Raw genomic sequence first — 23,312 nt, 5'->3', positions numbered from 1 at the left:
TGTAAACTGATCTCTAATGACTGGACACCAATTAGTGTTTGCCTGGGGCCAGTGTGAAGGCAGAGATGAGCTGCAACGGAGCATAAGGAAAAATCTGGGTGTTCTATATTGATTATAGTGGTGGTTTCATGTGTGTGAAACTCATTTAATTGCACACTTTAAATGGATGCAGCTTGTTGTGCATAAATTAAACCTCAATAAGTTGATTTTTTTTTTAAGTCAGCCAGACAATAAAGATGAAAACACCGTTCAGCTCATATCAACATATTTAACACTTTCAATAGACCTTTCCCAGCTGGTACTGACTTTTACTCCCCTACGAGAGAACAAATTTCACCCTACCCTGACCATGTCATCAATTTTTATTTCTTTACCAATCTGATAGCTGACAAGCAGTATTGTATTGTCTCAATTTACATTTATTAATTAATAAATGGGAATTTCATGTTTATTGAATATCTGAATTTTTGCAAGTTATGTCTAGGTTTGTTCATATCTTCATGATGTTTATAGTAAATGGCTAAAAGAAAGAAATTAGGGGAGGAAGGAAGGAAATGATTGAAGAGAGGGAGGAAGGAAGGAAGGAAGGAAGGGAGGGAGGGGAAAGGAAGGAAGATTCCAGCTGCTTTACTATAGGTACATTCAGTATGTGTGACACTACTTATGAGAAGACATATAAAATTGATAAAACTGCTCCAAACTTAGAATCTTCCCCCCAACACACACACAAAACCCATGAGCACTAGAAAAAACAAGTGCGTTAATGTTATCACAGATCATATAATAAAGGGCTAAGTAACACAAAGCTAGCGATGATTTGTTTATCACTCTTACAAATTAGAGATGAGGCCTGTTGACTATGCGCACCAGTACAGTCTGATTCTATGTCCCCAACCTCTCCCTACTTCTGTCACTACCTCCCTCAACATTCCAACATGTCCGCAAGCACATCTGTCCCCCTCGGATGTGGTTGGCAGTTCTTGGGAACTCTTCTGGGCTATGTGTAACTTGTCGTCCTAATACCCGTTCCCTCCACATGTTCTCATTTCAGTAAACTGAAACCTCAGCTCTCACTAAATGACCACCTAAACATTCTTGAAGAGAATATTCGCAGGCTGCTTCCCCTTCCACCTGTGGAAAAACTCAAAGATGAAGGCGAGACAGACAAGGACAAGGAGCACATTAACGTACGCGGGGGTGAGGCCAGAGCAGAACCAAGAGTTACGGTGGGACTCTACCCTCCAGCCTCCGCCTGACGCTCAGGCTCACCTTGCATTTCAGTTTCTCTACGAACGGTCCATGGATGCTCTAGGAAGGCTGCTGAGGACCATGATGTGGGACAATGCGAAAGCAGAGGACTGCCAAGAAATGTTCAATGTGAGTAGGGCCATTGCTGCAACTGATTCCCGCATCCCCTCATCTGTGCTGCAGAGCCACGCTCCAGACTGTACCTCATTGGCTTCATAGGGAGATGTCCAGCCTGACCCTTCAACCCACCACATAGGGCCAGTCCCCTTAAAAATGGTTTGGGGGAGGTAAGCACCCTGTCACAGAAGAGACAGAGAGAGAGCAAGAGCCAGAGAATGGGAATGGGTGAATGTGACGAGTACTAAGGAAAGAACATTTATTCTTTGACCAACAGCTTCTCCGAATGTGGCTCGTTTCACAAAAAGATTGGGAAAGAGAAAGAGCCTTCCAGATCACCGCAAAAGTGCTGACAAATGATATTGAGGTAAGTAGTCCCCGGGAATGAGTAAAGGTCATTGCTTGCTAACAACAGGGATCTCGGAGGCCTCTGGAATCCAAAGCCCCGGCATGATGGAGCTCCAGCCCCAGCATGGAGTGCTCCCCACAGAACAATCTAAGAGGTACCTCCGAAGCCCAGGATGTGGCAAGCACCCTAGGATTAAACTATTTGATTGCCTTTACATGCTCCCTAGCTCACTTTTCCACTGCCCTTAAAGGGAAGGTTCAAGATTCAATTTCATTCTAAGGACCTTTAGGGGGAAAACAAGGGACTTCACACCCAGTGTTGTTGGGACTATGCTGGGATATCATCAAGCTGCCCCATCACTTTGGGGGTCTCCTTCATCCTGCAGGCACCAGAGAACTTTAAAATTGGGTCACTCCTCGGCCTCCTGGCTCCTCACTCCTGTGACACCCTGCCCACCATCCGTCAAGCAGCTGCTAGCTCCATCATTGGTCTGTTCTGTATTAAAGGTGAGGGAAAGATGAGAAACCCACAAATGAAGAGAAGACACCAGTTTTCTTTTATTCTCGGTTTTCCTCCTTGTCTCCCTCTCTCTCCTCTCTCTCCCCAGTTCAGCCATTTCCATGTTCTAATGCCTTAATTATGTCACAGAATTTGTCTCTCTTTTGGATCTTTCTTCCCCAATGGCTCTGTTTTTCTATTTTTAAAAATAATGATAACACCAAAGCATCATAAAGGTCCATTGAGGTAAGTAAAAATGTTTTGAGAATGTTCAGTTTAAATCAGGGCACACTTGGGTGTATTAGCACGTGGGTTTCTTCAGGAGGAAACTATACTATCATTATGAGGTTAAGTGATTTTCAAAGTTCTCTAAGAGGGATACCTGTGTGGAGGTTTTTCCAGCTTCCAGAACAAGACCTCTGTCTACTCTCCAAGTATATGTGGAATGGCAATATCAGGAAATGTAAGGAATTTTAAAACCTCAGTCTCACGCTGAAACCAACAAATCAGGGCCTTGGGTCCGGGTGAAATCAGCAGGTGCGTCCCAGAGGACGGCCCTGCACTGCGCATGCACAGTTCTGTGCGGGCCCAGGCCCGTCCAGGAATACTGGTCTATGTTTAGTGCCATCTCACACCTGTGTTCCACTCCTCTTTCTTTTAGGTATTCAGAATATGCTTATTAAGTTCTTTCCATGTGTCAGGCACTTCTCTGATGCTGGACGCACAGAGATATTACAATTCTAAAATTCACATAAGAAAAGTATATTAAAGCCAAAAGGTGGGATTTGGTTGGGGAGAGGGAGAGGTTGGTTAGTTGGTCGAAAAGAAAAAAAACCTTATTTAGCAGAGCCAAAATAGGTATGATAGTTCTTTGGGTTATGGGAAGATAATTCATTAAGGGTATATGCTTGTACCAAGCCAGAAAATTAAACACACACACACACACACACACACACACACACACACACACACACAAATGAGTCAAGGAAGTAAGAATTAGGGAGCCATCCCAGTAAGAAAAGAAATGTGCCAGAGAGGGACCTCATAGGAAGAGAGGAATGTCAATTCTATTATTGTTCTACCTATTCTTCTTTTAGCGTCCTTTATTTTCCTGAAACATGCAAAATTCAGGTTCTCAAATACTCTTTGTTAATAAGAAATTCCATGGTTCATTATTTATTTTAACCCTTTTCCTGATGGATCAAATAGCATGGCAGGGAGAAAGAATATGATTATTAAACGCTTGCTGAATACAAGTACTAGTGTGAAGCTAAATTAAACACCCATTTAAAACTCAGTTTTGAGATGAGAGCGCTAAGCTTAAGAAATTGACCAGCTCCAGAAAGTATTAGAGCTGGGCTGTGAGCCCAGCTGTCTGACTCCCAAGTCCCTGTGTGTTCTACTGGGCCGGGCTGCCTTCCACAGAAGGGTTCAGGTGTTAGTTTCCACAATCACTCTACATCCATAAAACAAACAGAAAATCGTTACTGCTTAGGTCTGAGTTTATTAATTGGTTTCTACAATCAGTGATAAAGTTGCTGATGTTCCTATTGCAATAGTTTCCTTTCCATTTCCATCTCCCCAAAGTGGCTTACTGGGGAAGGGAACTCCAACAAAGACAGCAATATGGCAGAATAGTGAGAGCCTAGGCCTTGGTGTCAGGCAGACCAGGGTTCGAATTCTGACTCTCCTGTTTTTAGTCTCTGGATAACTGTGTCCACATGGCTTTATAGCTTTCTGCCTCAGCTTTCTCGTCTGCAAAATCAGGCACGTCTACCTCAGATGATGTTTATGAGTAATAAATGAGATCATCGTATGCAGAGGATTTAGTCTGGTACCAGCATGTAGAAACTACTCAATACGTGTTTGCTCTAATGCTCACCCTCTCGTCACACAGGCTTTAGTGCATTTGTTAAAAGTGTCCAGCAGCTGAATGGGGGTCATGTCAAAGTATAGTCAACCTCTTTAACCCCTGTTAGGTCTTTGGACTTTTGCCTCTGTCTCCCCTTGTGGATTTTAGGCACTCACCCGGAGGTGGAAAGACTTCAGAGTCTGAAGGAAGGGCTGCGATGTGACGATGTGCAAATCCAGATCAAGATTTCTTCTAAAATAGCAAAGGTAATAGAGAGGGAGGACTGGCCAAGAGTTGTAAAAATGATTCTGGGTTGATTTCCAAATGAGTAAGCTGCATATGCCCCCCTACCAAGGAGAGCAACAGTCTAGCCATTCTTTGTCCTGTCATGTGTTAGCCCCGGGTATATGTGCCCAGTCAACACCTGCTACTGATCATTGCATACTCTGGGAAATCTTATGAACCAGGCATCCGTCTTCAGGATGAGGGAGGCAGTGTGATGGAGTGGAAGATACAGGGCTTTGGAGTCTATCGGGTGATGCTGTGTGCACTTGCTTGAAGCCCATTCTTCTCATTTCAAAAAAAAAAAATGCGTAACCTACTTCTCAGGTTGTTCTGAGGATTGATCAATGAATTCATTCATTTATTTAATCATTTATTCATTCACCTACTATGCCCTATGCACCTACTATATGTCAGACTTTGTTCTAGACTCTAAGGATAGAAAAAGACAAAACGCCTGCCCTCAGTCATTATGACCATGTACTTACAGAGAGAAGTGAACTGTCTTGAAGACAGGGTGTCTCTTCCTAATTTGTAAAAGCCCCTTCTGAGTCCATGGTGTTTCTGCAAGAAGGAACATGATAAGACTTATATTTCCAAAGGGTCATCTGGCTGCTGTGTTCAGACTACGAGACAGGCCAGCAAGAGTGACATTAATGAGGTCAGTTTGGAGGAAACTGCAAGAATCCAGGTGTAAGATTAAGTGGCTTGGACTAAGGTGGCAGCAGTAGAGATGACAAGAAGGTGACCAGAATAAGGGAGAGAAGCCAGTTAGGGAGGCACAGAGGGAACATATGTGAAACGCCTAAGGAAGTGTCTGATGCATAGTAGGTGCTCAGAAACGTGAGCCGCCCCCCTTCCTTTCTTCCTAAACCATCACCCAACCTATGTGAGAAAAAAACCAAAAAACAAAACCCAGATAACCATTGAGTTTGGAGCCCAGGCAAGCATTTGGTGTTACATAGAACAGATGTGGCAGTCTAGTGCCTTGATCCTGGAATCAAAATGACTCCGAAACTGGTTGAGACATGCACCTACTCATGAAAAGGATTAATTTCCTTTCAAGACCAGTTCTACCAAATATCAGTCATCGGGCCACTTAATGCAGGGGGATGCCAGTTGTAAATAGGAATATTTTCATACCTACAAACTCATAATCATGACCATCTTGCTTGGTTAAAGCCCCAGACAATGTCCCTGGAATTCATTTAAAATGCCAACTTTTCACGTCCCTGCCTGCCTTTTCATTAGCGTGCACACACACACACACACACACACACACACGCACACACGCACACGCACACTCACACGCTGCTACATACATTCTGTATGGTTCTTGCACTTAGAGACCAAAATTGCAACGTTTTTATTTTCTAGATCTTTTGTTGACTACTCTTAATTTTGAAACATGGAAGTGCAAAAGACAGAACTCATAATAATTCATACTTACATGGATTTTGTGATACACCTGGTATTGAACTCGGCCCTTAGTACATGGTGATGGATTTTCCTCAATTCTCAAGCCTTAGCTATTCTTTGGTAGCTGCAAGACATATTTCTGTGATATATGAAATGTTTTATATCATATAAATTGTTGTATAAACCATATACATTATTTTTCCCTTGTGGGGTACACTATAACTTTGAAGTTTGGAGAAGAAATTGCCCCAGCAGGCTTGGGAGTCAATAAATATAAAATGATAAAAGGGCCACTCCAGGAAAAGTCTTACTAGAGTTGCACGGTAATGTCTAGGTCTGTTTTCGTATTTTCTATAGTTTCTATGGCCTAGTCATGGGTTAGCTGTTTGGAAATTCCAGTGGTTTTCAATAACCTAAAACAGTAGCCACATGCTGTATGCAGTGAGGTGGTTGATAACATGAATCTTTTGGGGTACATTTTCAGATTGTTAGTAAACTCATCCCAGTTGAAGAAATTCTGATGTTCCTGGAGGAAACCCTGGATGGTCTGGAGAGCCTTAACCACACCTGTATACAGGCCTGTGGCACATGGATGATCGCGGTCCTGAAGGAGCAGGGAGCGGCTTTGGAAGAACAGGTGAACTGCCGGCCAGTTTGACCACTGAGCAGCGCTCTAACACTTCGGCAATGCCACGTTGGTTGCCGCTTCCCAGCTTGTCCTCTGATGGGCAACAGGCAAGAGCACACACAGTCTCAGCCTCAGCACAGACCTAAGCTCTGTGTTAACTACCTGGGCTCATGTTGAGCGCCTGTCTCAGCCTGTTTCAGTTGCCTCTCTAGGCTGCGATTAAAAAAAAAAAAAATTCCCAACTGTCACTCTCTGGCAGAGACAGCAGCTCTGAACAAGGGCATCTGGGTTCTGGAAAACTGGATCGTTAGACCTGTAAGGAGGAGGGTGCCCATGTGGATCTCCTTTGGGATGGCCACTAAGGGCCAGCAGAGTTTCTAATCCCATTTCCACACACGGTTAGGGTTGGCTTTCTGGTGAGGAGGGCTGTCATTGGAGCACTGATTGGGGGAAAGTCCTCAGTCCTTGCTCCCAGTGGGAGGGTTAGGCAGCGTGCCGAAGACTGAGGTCAGGAAGCTTGATTAAGGGCTCCATATGGAGATGCCCTAGCCTCTCTCTTGAGGTCAGAAGCAGAATCCAAGCAATTCAAAGATTAATAAGGCGAAAGAGAATCTTTAACCCAATGAAGTCACCTCAAGGGGAATAGTTGAAAGTTATGGTCCCCATATCCCAGAGTCAACCACCCTAAATTAAAGAATTCTCCAATGTATGACCTTTAGAAAGTATTTCTGTGCTAATTACTCTCCAATCATTTTTTTCAAAAACAATTTTTTTTAAAAGATTTACTTATTTCAGAGAGAGAGGGCATGCACGTGAGTCGGGGGGGGGGCAGACGGAGAGAATCTTAAAGCAGACTCCCCACTGAGCACAGAGCCCAATGTGGGGCTTGATCTCATGACCCTGAGATCATGACCTGAGCTGAAACCAAGAGTCAGACCCCCAACCGACTGAGCCACACAGGCACCTCCAAAAACATTTATTGAGTGCATATTATGGCAGGCACTCGGCTAAGCATGAGAGAATCAAAGGCTCATAAATTTGGAATGTTGTTGTATTTGTGTGTTTAGCACAAAGAGGGAACAATAGGAACCTAAATCCTCTCCCAACATCATTGAAATGGGACTCTGGTAATCACACTTGCCAGATATTTATGTTTAAGGAATTATAATTCAGAGGAAATGTTATGTTTAACCAAAAATGTCTATCTGAAGTAAATAAGAGAAGTATCTACTACTTTAGCAGAGAGACTTGCCCTTCTCCACATCTAAAATCCAAATTATAACATCATTCCCTACTGCCCACAGATTAACACCTAAATTTGGAAGGGCGACTTTCAGTGTTCTCTAGGATCTGGCTTCGTATTTTCTATCAAGTTATCTTCTTTTATTACCCTCGTTTTCTCTGTGTTCCAGACAGGACCATTCTCCTATTCCAGAAATCTTCGTCATATTTGCTCGGGCCCCTGCTCTCATGCTATCTTTTTATAGAGAGATTTTTAGAGCAGTTTTCAGTTCACAGCAAAGTGGAGCAGATAGCCATGTACCTGCCCCCCATGCACGCACCCTCTGTCACTATCAACACCCCACGCCAGACTAGTACATTCATTACAATCAGTGAACCTGCACCTACCCATGGTTATCGCCCAAGGCCCATAGCGTCCGTTAAGGTTCACTCTGGACACGGACAAATGTACAATTGCATGTATCCACCATTGCAGTAACATACAGAATAGTTTCACTGCTCTCAAAATCTTCTGTATTTCATCTATTCTCACGATTTTTTAATTTTACATCTTTATCTGTATTCTCCTTTCTGACGAGGATGACTTTCCGCCCCCATGTCCACCTTGCCTTTTGCAATTGCTATATATCCTTCAAGACTCAGACCAGATGTCCCTCCGAAGTGACCTCAGTTACTTCTGGATTCCCCTCCCGTCAGTCCTGTGAACCTCCTATGTGCCATTTGCCGTACACTGCCTTGTGCACGGGCCTTTGCGCATATGGCTTACATTCTTTACTAGAATACTGGTTCTTTTTGAGAAAGGGCTACATCTCATTCATCTTTGGTAAATTCCCCACAATGCCTGGCACAATATTTGGCCTAATGCAGCCTTTCACTAAATATTTGCTACATCGATTTAAGAATAATTACCCAATCTAGCTAGGATCCCCCTGAGTAAGAGATAGGCCATGCATAGAATTGATTATCACTTTTAACCTGGTTTATATTCATCAACCAGCCACGAATAACATACTCTATGTGTCCTAAGCCATTCATGTGGAGGAAAATGGCGACCTACTGTTTGATTTGGCTTTGTTTTCCTTCTTTTAGCTGTTGGAGATCTTGAGCATGGTTTACCATCACATGCCAGTCCTCAGACAAAAGGAGGAAAGTTTTCAGTTTATGCTGGAAGCCGTCTCTCAGATAGCCAGCTTTCACATGGACGCAGTTGTTGCCAACCTTTTACAGAAGCCTCTGCCCTTCGACAGGTAGGTTCTAACTGAGCTGGTCCCTTCTCCCAGGAAAGGCTAATCTGCATTGAGGAAGAATCTGTGGTTTGAGGGAAAGAAAGCAAAAACAAAGGTTAAGAACAACTCACCTAAATAATAATTTCAAAAATGGTGTTTGAATCCTAAAGGAACGTATTTCCAAGTATTTTTCATATACATAGCCTCATTAAATGATGAGATTTTTAAAAAAAAAAAATACACCATAGGAATAAACGAGTATTGGAAAATGAGTATTTCTCCTCTTTTCTGGTTGCCTAGAATACACCTATGTGAGCGGTTTCTGCCTTAACGGACATCAACAAACTAAGTCAGAAAGCTGGACTGTTAAATAACACATCCTTCTATCTCCAGGCAAGCTAGCATCTCCAACAGTCCTTGAAATTTTGATTAGTCATCATGTGGTTTTAGAGGGGAACAGAGGAAAAAAGCTCATATTCCAAAGAGTTGTTTCTTATCAGCTCCCTGCCTTACCACCCTAGGGACACAAAGACATTGTGGAAGGCTCTGGCTGAGAACATAGCCTCCAGTGGGAAGCTCTTGAGAGCCTTAACGGACAAACTTGAGAACGAATTAGAAGATGACCTCGCCGGGACGGAGGCGATTTCAGTGAGTTGGACAACCCGTCACATGCCTGGAACAGCGTCCCCCTCCATGGTCTGTCCCTACCTGGAACTTGGTGACGTAGCATTAAATCCTACTTCTTCCCTCTCATACCCTGATTTTGAATCAACTCCCACTTAGATTGGACAAATAAGGCAGTACTTTTTTCTGTGGCTGTCACTTTTGAGAAGCAAATTTCTCATCATCCCAAAGAAAATTGGTGTATCTGTATTTCCAAATTTGTCTTCAAGATATCCAAAAGCAGGGGCGCCTGGGTGGCTCAGTCGTTAAGAGTCTGACTTCGGCTCAGGGCGTGATTCTGGTGTTCCGGGGTCGAACCCCACATCGGGCTCCTCCGCTATGAGCCTGCTTCTTCCTCTCCCACTCCCCCTGCTTGTGTTCCCTCTCTCGCTGGCTCTCTCTCTCTGTCAAATAAATAAATAAATAATCTTTAAAAAGAAAAAAAAAGATATCCAAAAGCACCCTTGTGAAAGACCTCAATGTTGGGAAAGATTTCACTTAACCTAACCGGTGCCCCCTGGAATTTGGAGCTGCCCAACATGGCAGTCCTGAGAGAGAAACACATTCTGAGTTGAAAAGTTTCCAGACCAATACACCCTTTCTTTTCTGGCTGTTTTTGTTTTTGTTTTGCTCTATTTTGCTTAGTTTTTACCCCGAGTGGAGTCAACTTGGAAAGCAATCCTCTGGGGAGAAAACAAACTTGACAATCAGGCCAGGGAGATGTCCTGCTTGACCGCGGGGTCCTCTCTCCCCTCAGGTGGCCTGTGCTATGTATGAAGTGGTCTCAACAGGCACCCCCATCACCAGCTTGTACCCGGAGGTATTCACTCTTCTCCTGAAGCTGGTCAGCTGCACCCTGGGCCAGAAAATGCCCACTTCCTCCTGGAGCCACAGGCGGCGGGTCATGCAGCAGGGAGAACGGCAGCAGACCGCAGACCCCTGCAGGTACATGGCCAGGCCGCAGGGCCCTCCCCAGCTGTCCGGATCCCAGGCGCTAGACGAGGGGCTGTGGCAGTCAAGGTCTATGCCTTCTGCTGTGGCCTCCACCACCCACAAGGAAATGAGGCTCCACTGACCTTGAACCCTCGTGCCCTCTTCTTCCCTGAGCCAGGCCCCAGCGCCGTTACCCAGAACGGTCCCATAATGATGCATGGCTGCTCTGCATACTCCCATAGAGCTCTGTTTCATTCTTTTTCTCTCATTGAGACCCTTCAAGGAAAGCTGGAATTCCGTGATAGCCAATGCCACCAAGGAAAGAAGAGAAGTAAAAATCGAAGCCATATTTTATCAAACTGAGGACGTCACCCATTGAAGGAAGCAAAATTATTTTGTGTATTATTGAAAAAGAAAGACACCCAACTAAGCCATGAATCAATGCTTTCTCATACTTTCAAATGTTTACCATATATTTATTCAAAGAGCTCTTTTAGAATGATTAGGTATAGATTTTTATCCTCCTTCACAATGCTCAGTTTCCCTGTCCTTTTGCATAACTTTTTATTCTGGTGTCAAATCAACCTTTTGAAAGACATTCTAAGAAGCATTTAGGCCCCACACATGTAGTTCCATTAATAGATGTCACTTCGCTGCAATGACAGCAGTATAAAGAGCCATGGCTCCATGCACACACGTACCCGTGGTTGCATGGGTCCTGCTGTCTCCAGCACAGGCACTGTCCAGCCAACCATCGCAACACACCATCCGTTGCAAGACGCGTCCTGGTTCCCGAGCGCTGTTTTAGAATCAGCAAAGAGTGGAGTTTGCACTTCCCATCCTTCGGGCTTTATTTTCTCATGAGAGGTTGACAAGGTTTTGTGGCATTTTACTTACTAGTTCAGATCATCTCCATGTCCCCTCTGACCCCAAAACTAAAGTGTGAGATCAGGCGGCCTGTTTTTCCCTTTGCACGGCGCCCATTCAGCCCGGAGTGAGGGAGCCTTGTGGGGAACAGACAGAGTGAACTCGGGGATTCACAAGTCCTTGCATGGGGTTGGCTTACTTTTGTGATGCCCACTGTCTCCTCCAGGCTCTCGACGGTGACTCTGAAGTGTGTGCAAACCCAAGCCATGAAAGAAGGCCTTGCCAGGGAATCTGATGAGGGGGACAACTTATGGACCCTCCTCAGCAGTCCCAGTGCCCACCATGTAGGCGTGTGTGCACTAGCCAGGTAACGGGCGGGCCTTCTAGAACTGGACACAAAGGAGAAAACTAAAAATCGAGGGGAAATGAAACGTAGGCAGCTTCGCTGGGAGCAGTGGACTCACTAAGGACTTATAATCCAGAAGAAAAAACAAAGAAGAAAGAGCAGAGGGAGGTGGGAAGAGACAGTGCGAGCAGCCCAGACACCACCACTCCTCCAAAATCTCGTGATGCCGTGAACAGTGTTAGGAAAACTTCACCTAAATTGGGCACTTGGATGGCTATTTTCAAGTGGAAGCATTAGTGCTCTTTCATCAAACATTCCTTCTTAGATCATTTATTTTCCTAAGAGAGAAATAGACCCAAATTTCCTCCTTGTTTGGAAAGAAAAAAGTCTCTGTTACAACGGGAGCCTTGCATTTTCTAGGAGCATGGCGGTGTGGCAACGTGGAATCATACTGGACATCATGGAGCAACTCTTCTCATCTCTCACCTCCTCCTCAGAGAACTACCGGATCACCGGCACCGCTTTCTTCTCGGAGGCAAGAAAGAGCAGCCGCGTCACTGCTCAGCAGGCTCTCTGGGTCCCCTCAGGGCATTTCTCTCAGGGTCAAGAGTTCAGTGGGAGCTAGAACCACAGAAAAGGGCCCTTCAGGGAAGCTTTGGGAGGGGAGAGATCCAACCACTGCCAGAAATATGGTACCCCAGCAGGGAATGAGAGAGAGAAAAAAGAACCCACCCCAGCCTCTTCCTGCACTCCGGTCTGCAGAAACCAACTGTCCCAGGACAGAGAAGCCTGGAGAATAAATATGACAGGAACAAAACAAAAAGTAATCAACGGGTATATTATTGTCACCTCACACCCTGGCATAAAGGTTGTCCCAGAAGGAACACTGTCAGTAACTCCCATTTTCCCATTTTTTCCATTTAGATTAGAAAACCTCTTCTTAACTAGGTATTGTGGCTCTTGTCACCATGTAACCTCGACCTGTGGGCTGCTCGCTTCTAGAGATTAGTTTCTGCAATACTTGCTGATTCACGTGAGGGTTCCTCCTCCACTCCCTGAGCGGCTGGACCCTAGTCTTTCATTGTAGTTATGATGCACTTGTCACTGTCCTGAGGGAGGCCACTCCCTTCACTAAAGGGGCAAAGGGGTTGTTTTCAGCTCGTGAAGGAGCCGGTCCTTTGGAAGCATGGGAATCTACGGGAAGTTCTGGTCCTCATGGATCAGAGTGCCTGGGACTCCAACGCCACTTTGAGGCAAATGGCCATCCGAGGACTTGGTAACACAGCTTCTGGAGCCCCTCACAAGGTAAAAGGAGTATGGGGCAGGGGGACATTTAAGTAGAGTTTAAAATAATGATTTACTAACCCACACCTCGTGGTTGCATAGAAATTAAGTAAAAATCCAAATAGATCGCTACAGTGGTGTCTCTCGGGTTGAAGTATCTGTGACCCTCACAGAATTCCAGTGTCCTTGCCGGGAGTCCCCCACCCTCGTCCACCTGCACGCAGAACAGTTTTCGAGATTAAGAGACCTTATTTCAAAATAGGTGAAGAAGCATAAGCAGATAATACTAGAATCTATCATCAGAGGCCTGTATCACCTGGCCCGCACCGAGGTTGTCTGTGAAAGCTTGAAGGCTCTGAAAAAGATCCTGGAGCTGCTCACGGACCGAGACGTGAGCTTCTACTTCAAAGAGATAGTGCTGCAAACAAGAACCTTCTTTGAAGACGTAAGTGAGCCTGTTCGGGAATCTTCCCTCCCCAGAAGTGAGCGAACAGAGATTCAGGTAGCGCTTGTAGCAGGCAATGTCTGCCCCGTCTGTGTTCCTTGGCCTTCCCGCTGTGCGTCCCCTGCACAGAGATCACTGGTACATTCCTGGGCAGGCTGCTGGCTTCCTGGCTCTCCCTCTGCCTGAACGTGTTCTCTGGCCGGGGATCATGATCGCTCTGAGCAGGGGGGGGGCCAGACGTGTTGGGGGACAACCCTCAAACAATAAGAAACGAAAGTTTGCAGATAAACTCCCCAGCTTCCTCCCCTGTCAAGGATTGAGCCCCACTTGCCCATAAGGGTAATACACTCACTAGTAGTCCCTTTCCGTAGCTTTCCTCTCTTCCCTGTCTCATTTCCACAAATTATGACCGTACTCAACAGAGAACCAGGGCCCAAATAAAGGCCTGCCACCTCCAACACTCTTCTCCACATCCAAGCGTTAACGGTTCAAAATGCTTGTGTGTTCATTTAATCCAGAAGTCAGGATACACCACAGCCAGAGGGCCAAATCCCGCCCAGCATCTTTTCGTAGATTAAGTTTTCTTGGCACACAGCCATGCTCGTTGGTTCCGTGTTGTCTGTGACTGCTTTCACACTTCAGCTGCAGAGTTCCTTACTTGTTACAGAAACCATATGGCCCCCAAAGTCTACGTTATTTACCGCCTGACCTTTTACAGGAAAATCTTCTGTAAAGCCCCAATCTAGTCAATAGCTTAGAAATCAATTTCAAAAAAAAGATCAGTTAGTGACCCTAGGCAAAGGAAGGACATTTTCCTTCATACCTCCCGGAAAACTAGATTTTATTATTTATTTTTGGTTTATTCATTGTCATCGGTGTAAAAATCTATTTCCCCTCCAACTTACATTTATTTTTGTGACCGAAACCTGTTTCCTCATGTTGTGTTGTCAGAGGAGATGGAAAACTGCTGGTTTCCTCCTCTTAAACATTAAGGCTTGATTAGATGACCTTTCTACCTTCTACTCTCCAGACTGAAAAGTCTTCATTTCCTCCATTATTCATCCTAAACCTAATTTTTCAGCTCTTTAAATATTTTACAAGCCAGTGCCTGCGTTGTGTCTCTAGTAGCCTGCAGAGTACTGAATACAACCTCAAGAAAAATTACCTCCAGGTCTGATTTTTTCCTATTTATCCACTCCAATTTTTTTTTTTCTTAATCTTGCCCTTTCTTCCTGACTCCTTGGCAATTTGTTTACCCTATAGGCCTCTAGATTTTAGTCTGCAACATACGCCTGCAGTCAATAATTCTCCAGCTCTGTATTTTTCAGTTTCCCTTCTTTCCTTGCTAGCCCAAACCCGCCCTTTGCAAGCAGCTTTCTGCTTTTGTCCAGCTACTTTCTCCAATGTATCTACATGACTTTTCATTTTCATCTTGTCCTCAAAACTGCTTACTTGGCTCCCACTCAATGTAGTGTCTTCTGTAAAGTAACAAAGATGTTCTTTTCTTCATTACACAGATAATTGATGATGATCTTTGACAGCAAAGCGTTGAAGTCACCCCTACAGCTCCCCAACTCTTTGTTAGCTTCCCCGGCGTTGTTGTTGGTCCAGTGACGATAATTCTCTTGGATCTGAGCCTCCAATAATCACCTATGAGTTTTGTGGTTAAGATAATGTTTCTCAGTCTTACGCAGAAGAAAAATATCTGAAGTCTTCCTGGGTTGTTAGGTTAGAACTTTCTCATCCCCAAGAGGTATCAGTTCCATCGTATTTGTATTAAAGTGAAGTTTGATAAAACTTAGATCTTAGTAATGACATGCTATTCATTCTCTGCTGATGCTCTCCTCCCACAAATAAATTGAACTATACTTTATGAAACTTTGCCCCAATAGTTTTCTATAGATTAAGCATACAATTCTGTAATCTCCAAATTTCTTCTCTCCTCCCTTTCTTTCAATATTGAAGCACTTTCTTGGAATTCTCAAAACATGGTGACACTTCAATGAAATGGTAGAACAGAAAATATGGCTGCCACCCCACATTCTGGGACCTGCTCACTCCTGTCCCCTCACCGACCCCGAGCAGTCACCTTACTCTGTATGGCTCCATTTTCTCAACTTGAAACAAGGACGCTAAACTCTAGTATCTCTCCCAGCACCCACAACAGGTTTGCTGCTTCTTTTCTGCTTTTTCCTATCATTCCTTGACCTATCATTAGGTCCTATCATTTGATTTCAGAACATTTAAAATATTTTGAAAAAAGTAAATACCTTTCTACCTTTTTGGTGTTTTCTAATTGGTTTGCTTTCTTTTTCTATAAGAGATCTTTTAGGGCACCTGGCTGGCTTAGTCAGTAGAGCATGTAATTCTTGATCTCAGAGCTGTAAGTTCAAGCCCCAAGTTGGGTGTGGGGATTACTTAAAAAGAAAATATTTTATAAATAAATAAATAAATAAATAAATAAATAAATAAATAAAGGTGGCTGGGTAGCTCATTTGGTAAAGTGTCCAACTCTTGGTTTCAGCTCAAGTCATGATTTCAGGGCTGTGGGAGGAAGCATCACTTCCGGCTCTGTGCTCAGCAGGGAGTCTGCTTGAGATTCACTCCCTTTCCCTCTGTCTCCCTTCCCCTCTGCCCCTCCCCCGTTCACTCTTGCTCGCTTTTTCTCAAATAAATAATCTTTAAAAATAAATAAATAAATAAACCTTTTAAAAATATATCCTGGCCTCATTCCTAGTACATTTAAACATTTCTACTTCCATTTCCATTATATGAAGTCATGTCTCATGCACTCATTTACCTTTTCTGGCCGTGTCCCAACAAGTCATCTTTATTTTTTCTGAAAGATCTTTATTAACTTCCTTTTTTATGGCATTTTTGTTTACGTGCCCATTTCTGACATTCTACCTTGCCATCAAAATTAATTCTGCTCTCTCTTCTTTTCCTCATATTCATGGGGATGCTTTCCATTGACCCTTGTTTATTGCTAATCCAAAATAATATTCTGCTACTCAGGACGACTTTTCTCTTCATCCCTCTGCCTTTATATGGGTATTTTAAACTAGTCTGCTAGACCTGGGGGAGGGGGGAAGGAAGAAAGAAAAACCTCCAGAAAAATCCATCAGTGTTTGTTAGAACTCTGAACAGTATCAGCAAAATGTCTAGGATAACAGATGGGCATCCTTCTCCACCACCTTATCCTTTGGTTCTTAAAATCATTGCCTACCATCCTGGACAACAAGCAAGGAAAGTTCCAGAATTTCACATATGCAAGCATAGGGCTAGGCACTTGTTTGTTTATTCTCTGTCTCTGAGACCCAGAGCTCAAACTTCTGAGCTGCCTTTAATCCTATTGGAAAGTATTTGGGATCTTAGAGAAGAGTCTTGGGCCTCGGGCAATTTTAGATTAAGAGCCCCAGAATTCTAGGATAGTGATGCCATCGGGCTAATTTGTGTAAAATACACAATAAGCAGGAACCCTCCCTGGCCTCTTGTTGCCAGTACTCCCTGTTTACCATCCCTGTGGTCTGTGTCCCCAGTAGCGACTCAATGACAGAAACCAAGTCTCCAGCTCTAGGGCATCACCTGACGCCCAGACCCATGGTCATGTAAACTCACGGAGTGTGAGTGAGGAGCTGCTAGGAATGGAAGAGCGTTCTCGGCTCACATAGGCCTTGTGACAAGAGCTCAGCAGCACCTCGCTCTGCTGCAATTGGGACAGGGCAGGGTGGGGGAGGGGGTGGGCGCCGGCCGGGGGTGGCCTGTGAGGGGGACTCACCCATGACATGCATCTGTCACCACAGGAGCAGGATGATGTGAGACTGACTGCCATCTTCTTGTTTGAGAACCTGGCATCCCTCACAGGAAGAAGGTGGAAGATTTTTTTTGCGGAAGAAATAAAAAAGAGCATGATTTCATTCCTTCTCCACCTCTGGGATCCCAATCCCAAGGTCGGAGCTGTAAGTGGCCTTTGCACAGACCCCTGCACCTCCCCCTCCCCCCACGGCCAGCAAGTGCCAGTAAGTCTGGTCTAGCTGGTCCAGAAGCCAGATCTGAGGCCACCTCTCTCAACCAAACCTGAAAACTGCTTCTTCGACCCTAGGTCCTTTCTTGCCCTCTCTCTCTCTCTCTCTCTGTCTCAGATTGCTCTTCCGTCTTTGAAAGTGGGATGGTGCCAGTACTCACTCTAAACCCTTTGCATCTCTGTGTCCCCTGCCCCTCTCCTAGCACTAGGCAGCATCCTTCCCTTCCAGAAGGGGATCCAGGGTTCTAGACGGTGACTTGAAACACTCTGTTTCTTAGGCTTGCCGTGACGTCCTGGTCATCTGCATCCCTTTCCTGGGCCTTCAGGAACTCTATGGGGTGTTAGATCATCTCCTAGATGGCCAGGATCTACCAAGGGCCAGGGATTTCTACAGGCAATTTTGTGTGAAACTGGTGAGTATGTCGTAAATGCTGCCTGCAAACGCACAGCCCAAAGTCCAGGCAAAGCCCAGAAAGGCAAACAACACAGCAAGGGATCTCTGACCACAGTCAGAACTGGTTTGAAGGATTGCAATGATTCTTGGTGTCCTGCCCCATTACCCTCCGCTCTCTCCCAAGTCCTGACAAGGATCTGTTCTTCGAGATCCCTGAAACACACCTGTTGATTAGTCCCACAAGCCCCAGTACTTTTAAATTCAGGTTTGAAATAACCATAAGACATCTCCCAATAGAATAATGAACAGCTGTGTGAGTGTTCATGGCCTGTAGTTTCCTTATGTAGGACCTACCGGATGCCAGATTTCACTAAAGGTCACCTCCCACTTGTCCTCTTTGCAATATGCGTCTCTTTCAGGCAAAGAAAAACCAGGAAATCCTGTGGATCCTCCACACACACTCGTTCACCTTCTTCAGCAGCAGCTGGGAGACGATCCGGAGCGCTGCGGTCAAACTCACAGGTGAGGGCACACCCGCTCTCCCTACTCAGATGGGTCTGCTCCTTCCCATCTAGTCTGGCTTCAACGGGAAGCTACTCCACCATGAACACGGGAATGACTGGGATGACAAAAAAAAAATGCCGGAAAGGAATGCATTTTGCATCTTGGAATATCTTCCCTCAAAGGAACCTGTTCTCTTTTAGAAATGAAAACTTGTAACATCATCTGACTTCCCAACACCCTCTCTCCTCCCGTTAGACCCTCCCCCGCTTAAGGGCCTTTCATGCCTCTTCTGGTTCCAAGTCATCGCTCCTTCTTTTGCCCAAGTCTTTGCCCCAAGCCTGCTGCCGTGCCTAAATGCTTCCTCCGCATCGTCCCTTAACATCAGCCAATGCAAACCTGCTAAGCTCAGCTGAAGCTGAGAGCTTTAGCTGCACGGTACAAGTGGAAGGTGTGTCGGTGAGACCAGCGGATCTGGGCTCTGCTGGATGATCCTGGACAACGGACTCAACCTCTCTGTGTTGCCTCTTTGTCTGATCTATGAAATAAAAGAAGAACATAAGTGAATCCCTGAGGATCCTTCTATTAGGAAATTCTAAATTTTATCATGACCCATATTCTAATGAATCCAGCCCACCGCGAACAGGCCTACTCTCTTGGCCACATTTAAGACTGAGTTAAAACCTAAGGATTTCTTATTGGATCATGTATATGATGCCTCCAGCTACATGGCAAACTTTTTGAACACAAGGATCCTATCTTACACACCTTTGAAACCCTACCAACAACTGGCACCCCCTGGGAGGACAGGTGAGGGACCACTTCCAGACATGGCACTCAAGACCCCAGAGACATCGCCCTGGTATCGCCCTGGGGTCACAAAAAGAGTCCGACAGTTTGCTCATTCACTAGCCAGACCACTTAACTTCTGACCTGACACGCTTTTCGTGGCCTCTTCCTCTACAGTAAAATTAGTATCTGTTTCCCCTGTTGATTTTAGATGCCATTGTTCTCAATTTGACCAACCAGTACGTGCAGTTATTAGACAAAGAACAACTGACCACACGTGAGTACCAGCCCTAGTTTCTGCTCAGCATACTGTTGAAGACGTATCTTTGAGAAAGGGAAGCTAATGCTGCACCAAGTTCCCTGTTAGCCCCGAAACTGAGAATCACTGTACCTCATGATTGTCTCTAATGCTCCCTTCATACTAGAATTTTTCCTGAGCATAAAGCAACCCCCAGGTCTAGCCCTTTGCGGGCATCATTCCCAACAGACTGTTATTTTCCGATTATCTATAAACCTACTGATCACAAGGTCAGGATCTTCTCTTCCCCTGCTTCAGCGTTAAGATAGATTCTCAGCTTGAAGATCCAAATCCTGCCCGTTGGGATAGAGTGTAAGCATGGGGCCCCCACCTCCACGTAGAGCTGACCCTCAACATGGAGCCTCGCGCTGCGGCATAGCTCGAGCCTTGGCATTCTCCGTTCACTGAACTCCGCTATGCTTTCTGCTGCAGGGCTCCAAGCACTTCGGCAAGACCCCTGCATCAGTGTCCAGAGAGCAGCCGAAGCTGCCTTGCAGACCCTGCTGAGAAGGTGTAAAGAGCTAAGCGCCCTTCTGTAAACCGCCAGGAAATAAACTGCTAGGCTTTTTCTACAACTGACTCCTGTCTTCATCCTCACAACCTGCAGACTTGCAGCACCTTGAGGAAAGTGATGGTGCCTAGCATGGGGATCTTGACGTGATGGCGTATTCCTTGCCCTCCAGGGTCTCCCTGCCGGCTTCCATTAGTAAAAAGTAAATCCCACACATTCACTTGAAGGATAACCTGTGATTTGAGTGCTGCCAGCCACATAGCTTCGCACAGATTACCCCTCTCTCTTGGGAAGCTTATGTCCCAGCAGATAGCAAAAAATGACAGAACCTGAAACAATTCTGCTGCCATTAACAAGAGGGCCACTGTTATTTCCACACTTAGCCTTGTCCTTTATTATCTCTGCCAGCCTTGAATTACTACCCACACTCTTTCCTTTCTAAAAAGCAGTCTTATGATAAACTTCAACCTGCGTGTTCTTTCTCAGGTTGTAATTTTTGTGTCGAGACTATGCCAGGTGCTTTTCTACAAAAGACCCACTCTGACATTGTATTAAATCTCATGGTTTCCTTTCTATTGTTATTCCAGAGCATTCCTGCCTTTGAATGGTGTGTGTGTGTGTGTGTATGCGTGCATTTGTGTGCGTGCATGTGTGTGTGAGCATGTTTGTGCATGTGTGTGCATGTGTGTGCGTGCATGTGTGTGTGCGTGCATGTGTGTGCATGGATGTGTTAACCTTTCTCACAGCATTTGAATCATAACTCCCTACTCTATTTCACAATGCCTACATGAAAGGTTACAAACGTGAAATTATGTACATAACAAGAAGTTTCTAACACAGAGACTGGCCCTTGTTGAATACCACCACCATCACCATCATTCATTAGCAACGTTATTAAATTCATGCACCCTTTTACAAATTCCTATTACCTATATTCTAATATCTTCATTCTCAACCTCTTTGGGGAAGCATCTTTTGTTCCTACAAGACATTCTAGGGACCAAAGGAATCTTTTAGGTCCGAGAATTTGAATTGAGTCCATTTATTCCTTCATTTAACAAATATTTATTGAGTCCCTAAAATTTATAAGGCACTGTTATTGCCACCAGGGCTATGACTATGAAGAAAAAAAATAGAAAAATTCTACCATCATGGAACTTATAGGCTATGAACTCCATGTATAAATTCCAGAGGATGGAGCCAGTCTCCAAGATGGCCTCCGGTGATTCTTGCTTCTGGTATTCATCTAATCCTCTCCCACAATGAATAGAAGTGACCTGTGTGATCAATACAATATTTCAGAAATTACAGAATGTGACTCCCAAGGTAAGGTCACAAATCATACTGAACTCTCTTGAATCACTCTGGGGGAAGCCAGCTGTTATTTGAGGGAAACCTTCAAGCAGTCCAAAAAGAGCTCCATGTGGCAAAGAACCGATGTCCCCTGCAAACAACCAGAGCTAACTTGCTAGGTATGTTCATGTGCCATCTTGGAAATGGATCCATGAACCCTCGTCTGAAAGTCTTCAGATGATGAAAGCCTCAGCTGACACATGACTGGATTGTGAGATAAAATACAGAATGCCCGGGGCGCTTGGGTGGCTCAGTCAATTGGCATCTGCCTTCGGCTCGGGACATGATCTCAGGGTCCTGAGATCGAGCCCCATGTTGGGGTCCCTGCTCGGCGGGAAGCCCACTTCTCCCTCTCCTCCCCCCCATGCTCTCTGTCACTATTTCTGTCTGTCTCTCTCTGTCAAATAAAATCTTAAAAAAAAAAAATACAGAATGTCCAATTAAATTTGAATTTCAGGTAAACAATGAATATTTTTTAGTAAAATATGAGACTATTACACTGAAAAAAGTATTTATTGTTTATCTAAAATTAAAATTTAACTGATCGTCTTATATTTTTATTTGCTAAATCTGGCAACCCTACTTCAGTCTAATGAGAGTCCTGAGCCAGAATCACTAAGCTGAACTACTGAATTCCTGGACCACAAAACTATATGAGATAATGAATCTTTGTTGTTTTAAGCCACTGAGTTTCGGGGTAATTTGCTGTGCACCAATGGGTAACTATTACACGAAGAGTCCATGATACCACCAAAGTTGTATGCAAATTTCTGTGTATAATTGTGTAGGTGTATTCTCAGGGTAATGGCTTTCATTACATTCTTATTGGAGTCAGAAGCTATTCCCAAGCATAACATATATGAAACAGAGCAAGAAAAAGAAAGTAAGAGATATGGGTTTAGTCAGCCTCTTTTGGCAGGTTATCTCAAGTCAAAAGACTTTTCCAAATAGCACTGTCCACAAGAACTTTCTGCAGTGATAGAAACGTTCTATATCTGCACTAACATGTTAGCCACTAGCCACATATGGCAATTGAGCTCTCGAATGTGGCTACTCTATCTGAGGAATTAAAATTTTAAGTTTAAGCAGCCATATGTAGCTAGTAGTTACAGTATTACACAGGACAGTTCCCAAACATGGGGCAGAAAGTCCTAAGAGAATTTGAGCCGAGCCACCTCAGAACTATAGGATGTTCTCAACGTGAGTATAAACTGACTGACACAGGACCTTGTCTGATACTGATTTATATTATCTCCACTACTACTCTCCATCCCTCCTAGCATCCAACAAACAGCTTTCCTCATCACCGATTGATAGAAATTAGGTAGAACATGGTATTGTAATAGTGTTGCCTGATGACAGATGGGAGCGAGCTACACTGGTAGTAAGCATAGCGTAACATATAGACACCTGAAACTACTGTAACATTGTGTGTCAAACGTACTTCAATGTAAAAATAAAAGAAACCAGGTAGAACAGCCATATGAAACACACATTGCTACTGAAACTTTGTCTAAACCCTAATCTTCGAAGGATTCACTCTTGGCAAGAATTCCCAACACCTTTTTATCACATCCCAGCAACAGCCCTTACAAGCTGTGTGACTTGGGGAAACCATTTAACCTACCTCTCTGTACTTCAATTTCCGTCTCTGTAAAATTAGGGTAATAATATCTACTTCAAGGTGCTATTGTGGGGATTAAATGTTTTCATGTACATGTAAAGCATTTAGAAACCCGGCCCAGGATCATGGTTAAGTAAATGGTACCTATGCAGTATAAATATTAATAACATGAACAAATGTATCATTAGACTCACAAATACTAATGTAAACTCAGCAACTGGTATATAAAGCCTACTGATTATACCACCTCCATGAGGCCATGTCCCTGGCCCCGTGAATGCTGCTGCCCTCCTTGGGAGGCTGAAAACAAGGCTGTCTGCCCCTCCCCCACCCCAGTCAGAGGCTCTCAGCTCAGGAGCGAAACCTGCTGCTGTGGCTGCCTCAGAGTCACCTCAGGACACATCGAACACATCAAAAAA

General features: G+C 44.5%; 1 protein-coding gene across 1 annotated transcript in view; it reads left to right on the top strand.

Moving 5' to 3' along the window:
• MROH2B (maestro heat like repeat family member 2B) overlaps positions 1 to 19,963 on the top strand; it is a 58,820-nt gene extending 38,857 nt beyond the window's left edge. Inside the window, exons 25-42 of the mRNA XM_026506884.3 lie at positions 1,052 to 1,187; positions 1,282 to 1,377; positions 1,643 to 1,732; positions 2,100 to 2,220; positions 4,233 to 4,330; positions 6,250 to 6,402; positions 8,725 to 8,882; positions 9,383 to 9,509; positions 10,282 to 10,469; positions 11,551 to 11,691; positions 12,091 to 12,205; positions 12,829 to 12,975; positions 13,217 to 13,399; positions 17,203 to 17,358; positions 17,702 to 17,836; positions 18,237 to 18,339; positions 19,319 to 19,384; positions 19,838 to 19,963. Coding sequence (XP_026362669.3) covers positions 1,052 to 1,187; positions 1,282 to 1,377; positions 1,643 to 1,732; positions 2,100 to 2,220; positions 4,233 to 4,330; positions 6,250 to 6,402; positions 8,725 to 8,882; positions 9,383 to 9,509; positions 10,282 to 10,469; positions 11,551 to 11,691; positions 12,091 to 12,205; positions 12,829 to 12,975; positions 13,217 to 13,399; positions 17,203 to 17,358; positions 17,702 to 17,836; positions 18,237 to 18,339; positions 19,319 to 19,384; positions 19,838 to 19,944 — 2,320 coding nt within the window. The 3' untranslated portion in view covers positions 19,945 to 19,963. The remainder of the gene's footprint in view (positions 1 to 1,051; positions 1,188 to 1,281; positions 1,378 to 1,642; positions 1,733 to 2,099; positions 2,221 to 4,232; positions 4,331 to 6,249; positions 6,403 to 8,724; positions 8,883 to 9,382; positions 9,510 to 10,281; positions 10,470 to 11,550; positions 11,692 to 12,090; positions 12,206 to 12,828; positions 12,976 to 13,216; positions 13,400 to 17,202; positions 17,359 to 17,701; positions 17,837 to 18,236; positions 18,340 to 19,318; positions 19,385 to 19,837) is intronic.
• The last annotated feature ends 3,349 nt before the right edge of the window (positions 19,964 to 23,312 follow it).

The sequence above is a fragment of the Ursus arctos genome, unplaced genomic scaffold (assembly GCF_023065955.2).
Source record: "Ursus arctos isolate Adak ecotype North America unplaced genomic scaffold, UrsArc2.0 scaffold_15, whole genome shotgun sequence".
Lineage (NCBI taxonomy): Eukaryota > Metazoa > Chordata > Mammalia > Carnivora > Ursidae > Ursus > Ursus arctos.
The sequence above is the reverse complement of the archived record's forward strand: the minus strand, read 5'-3'. Positions and strand labels throughout refer to the sequence as shown.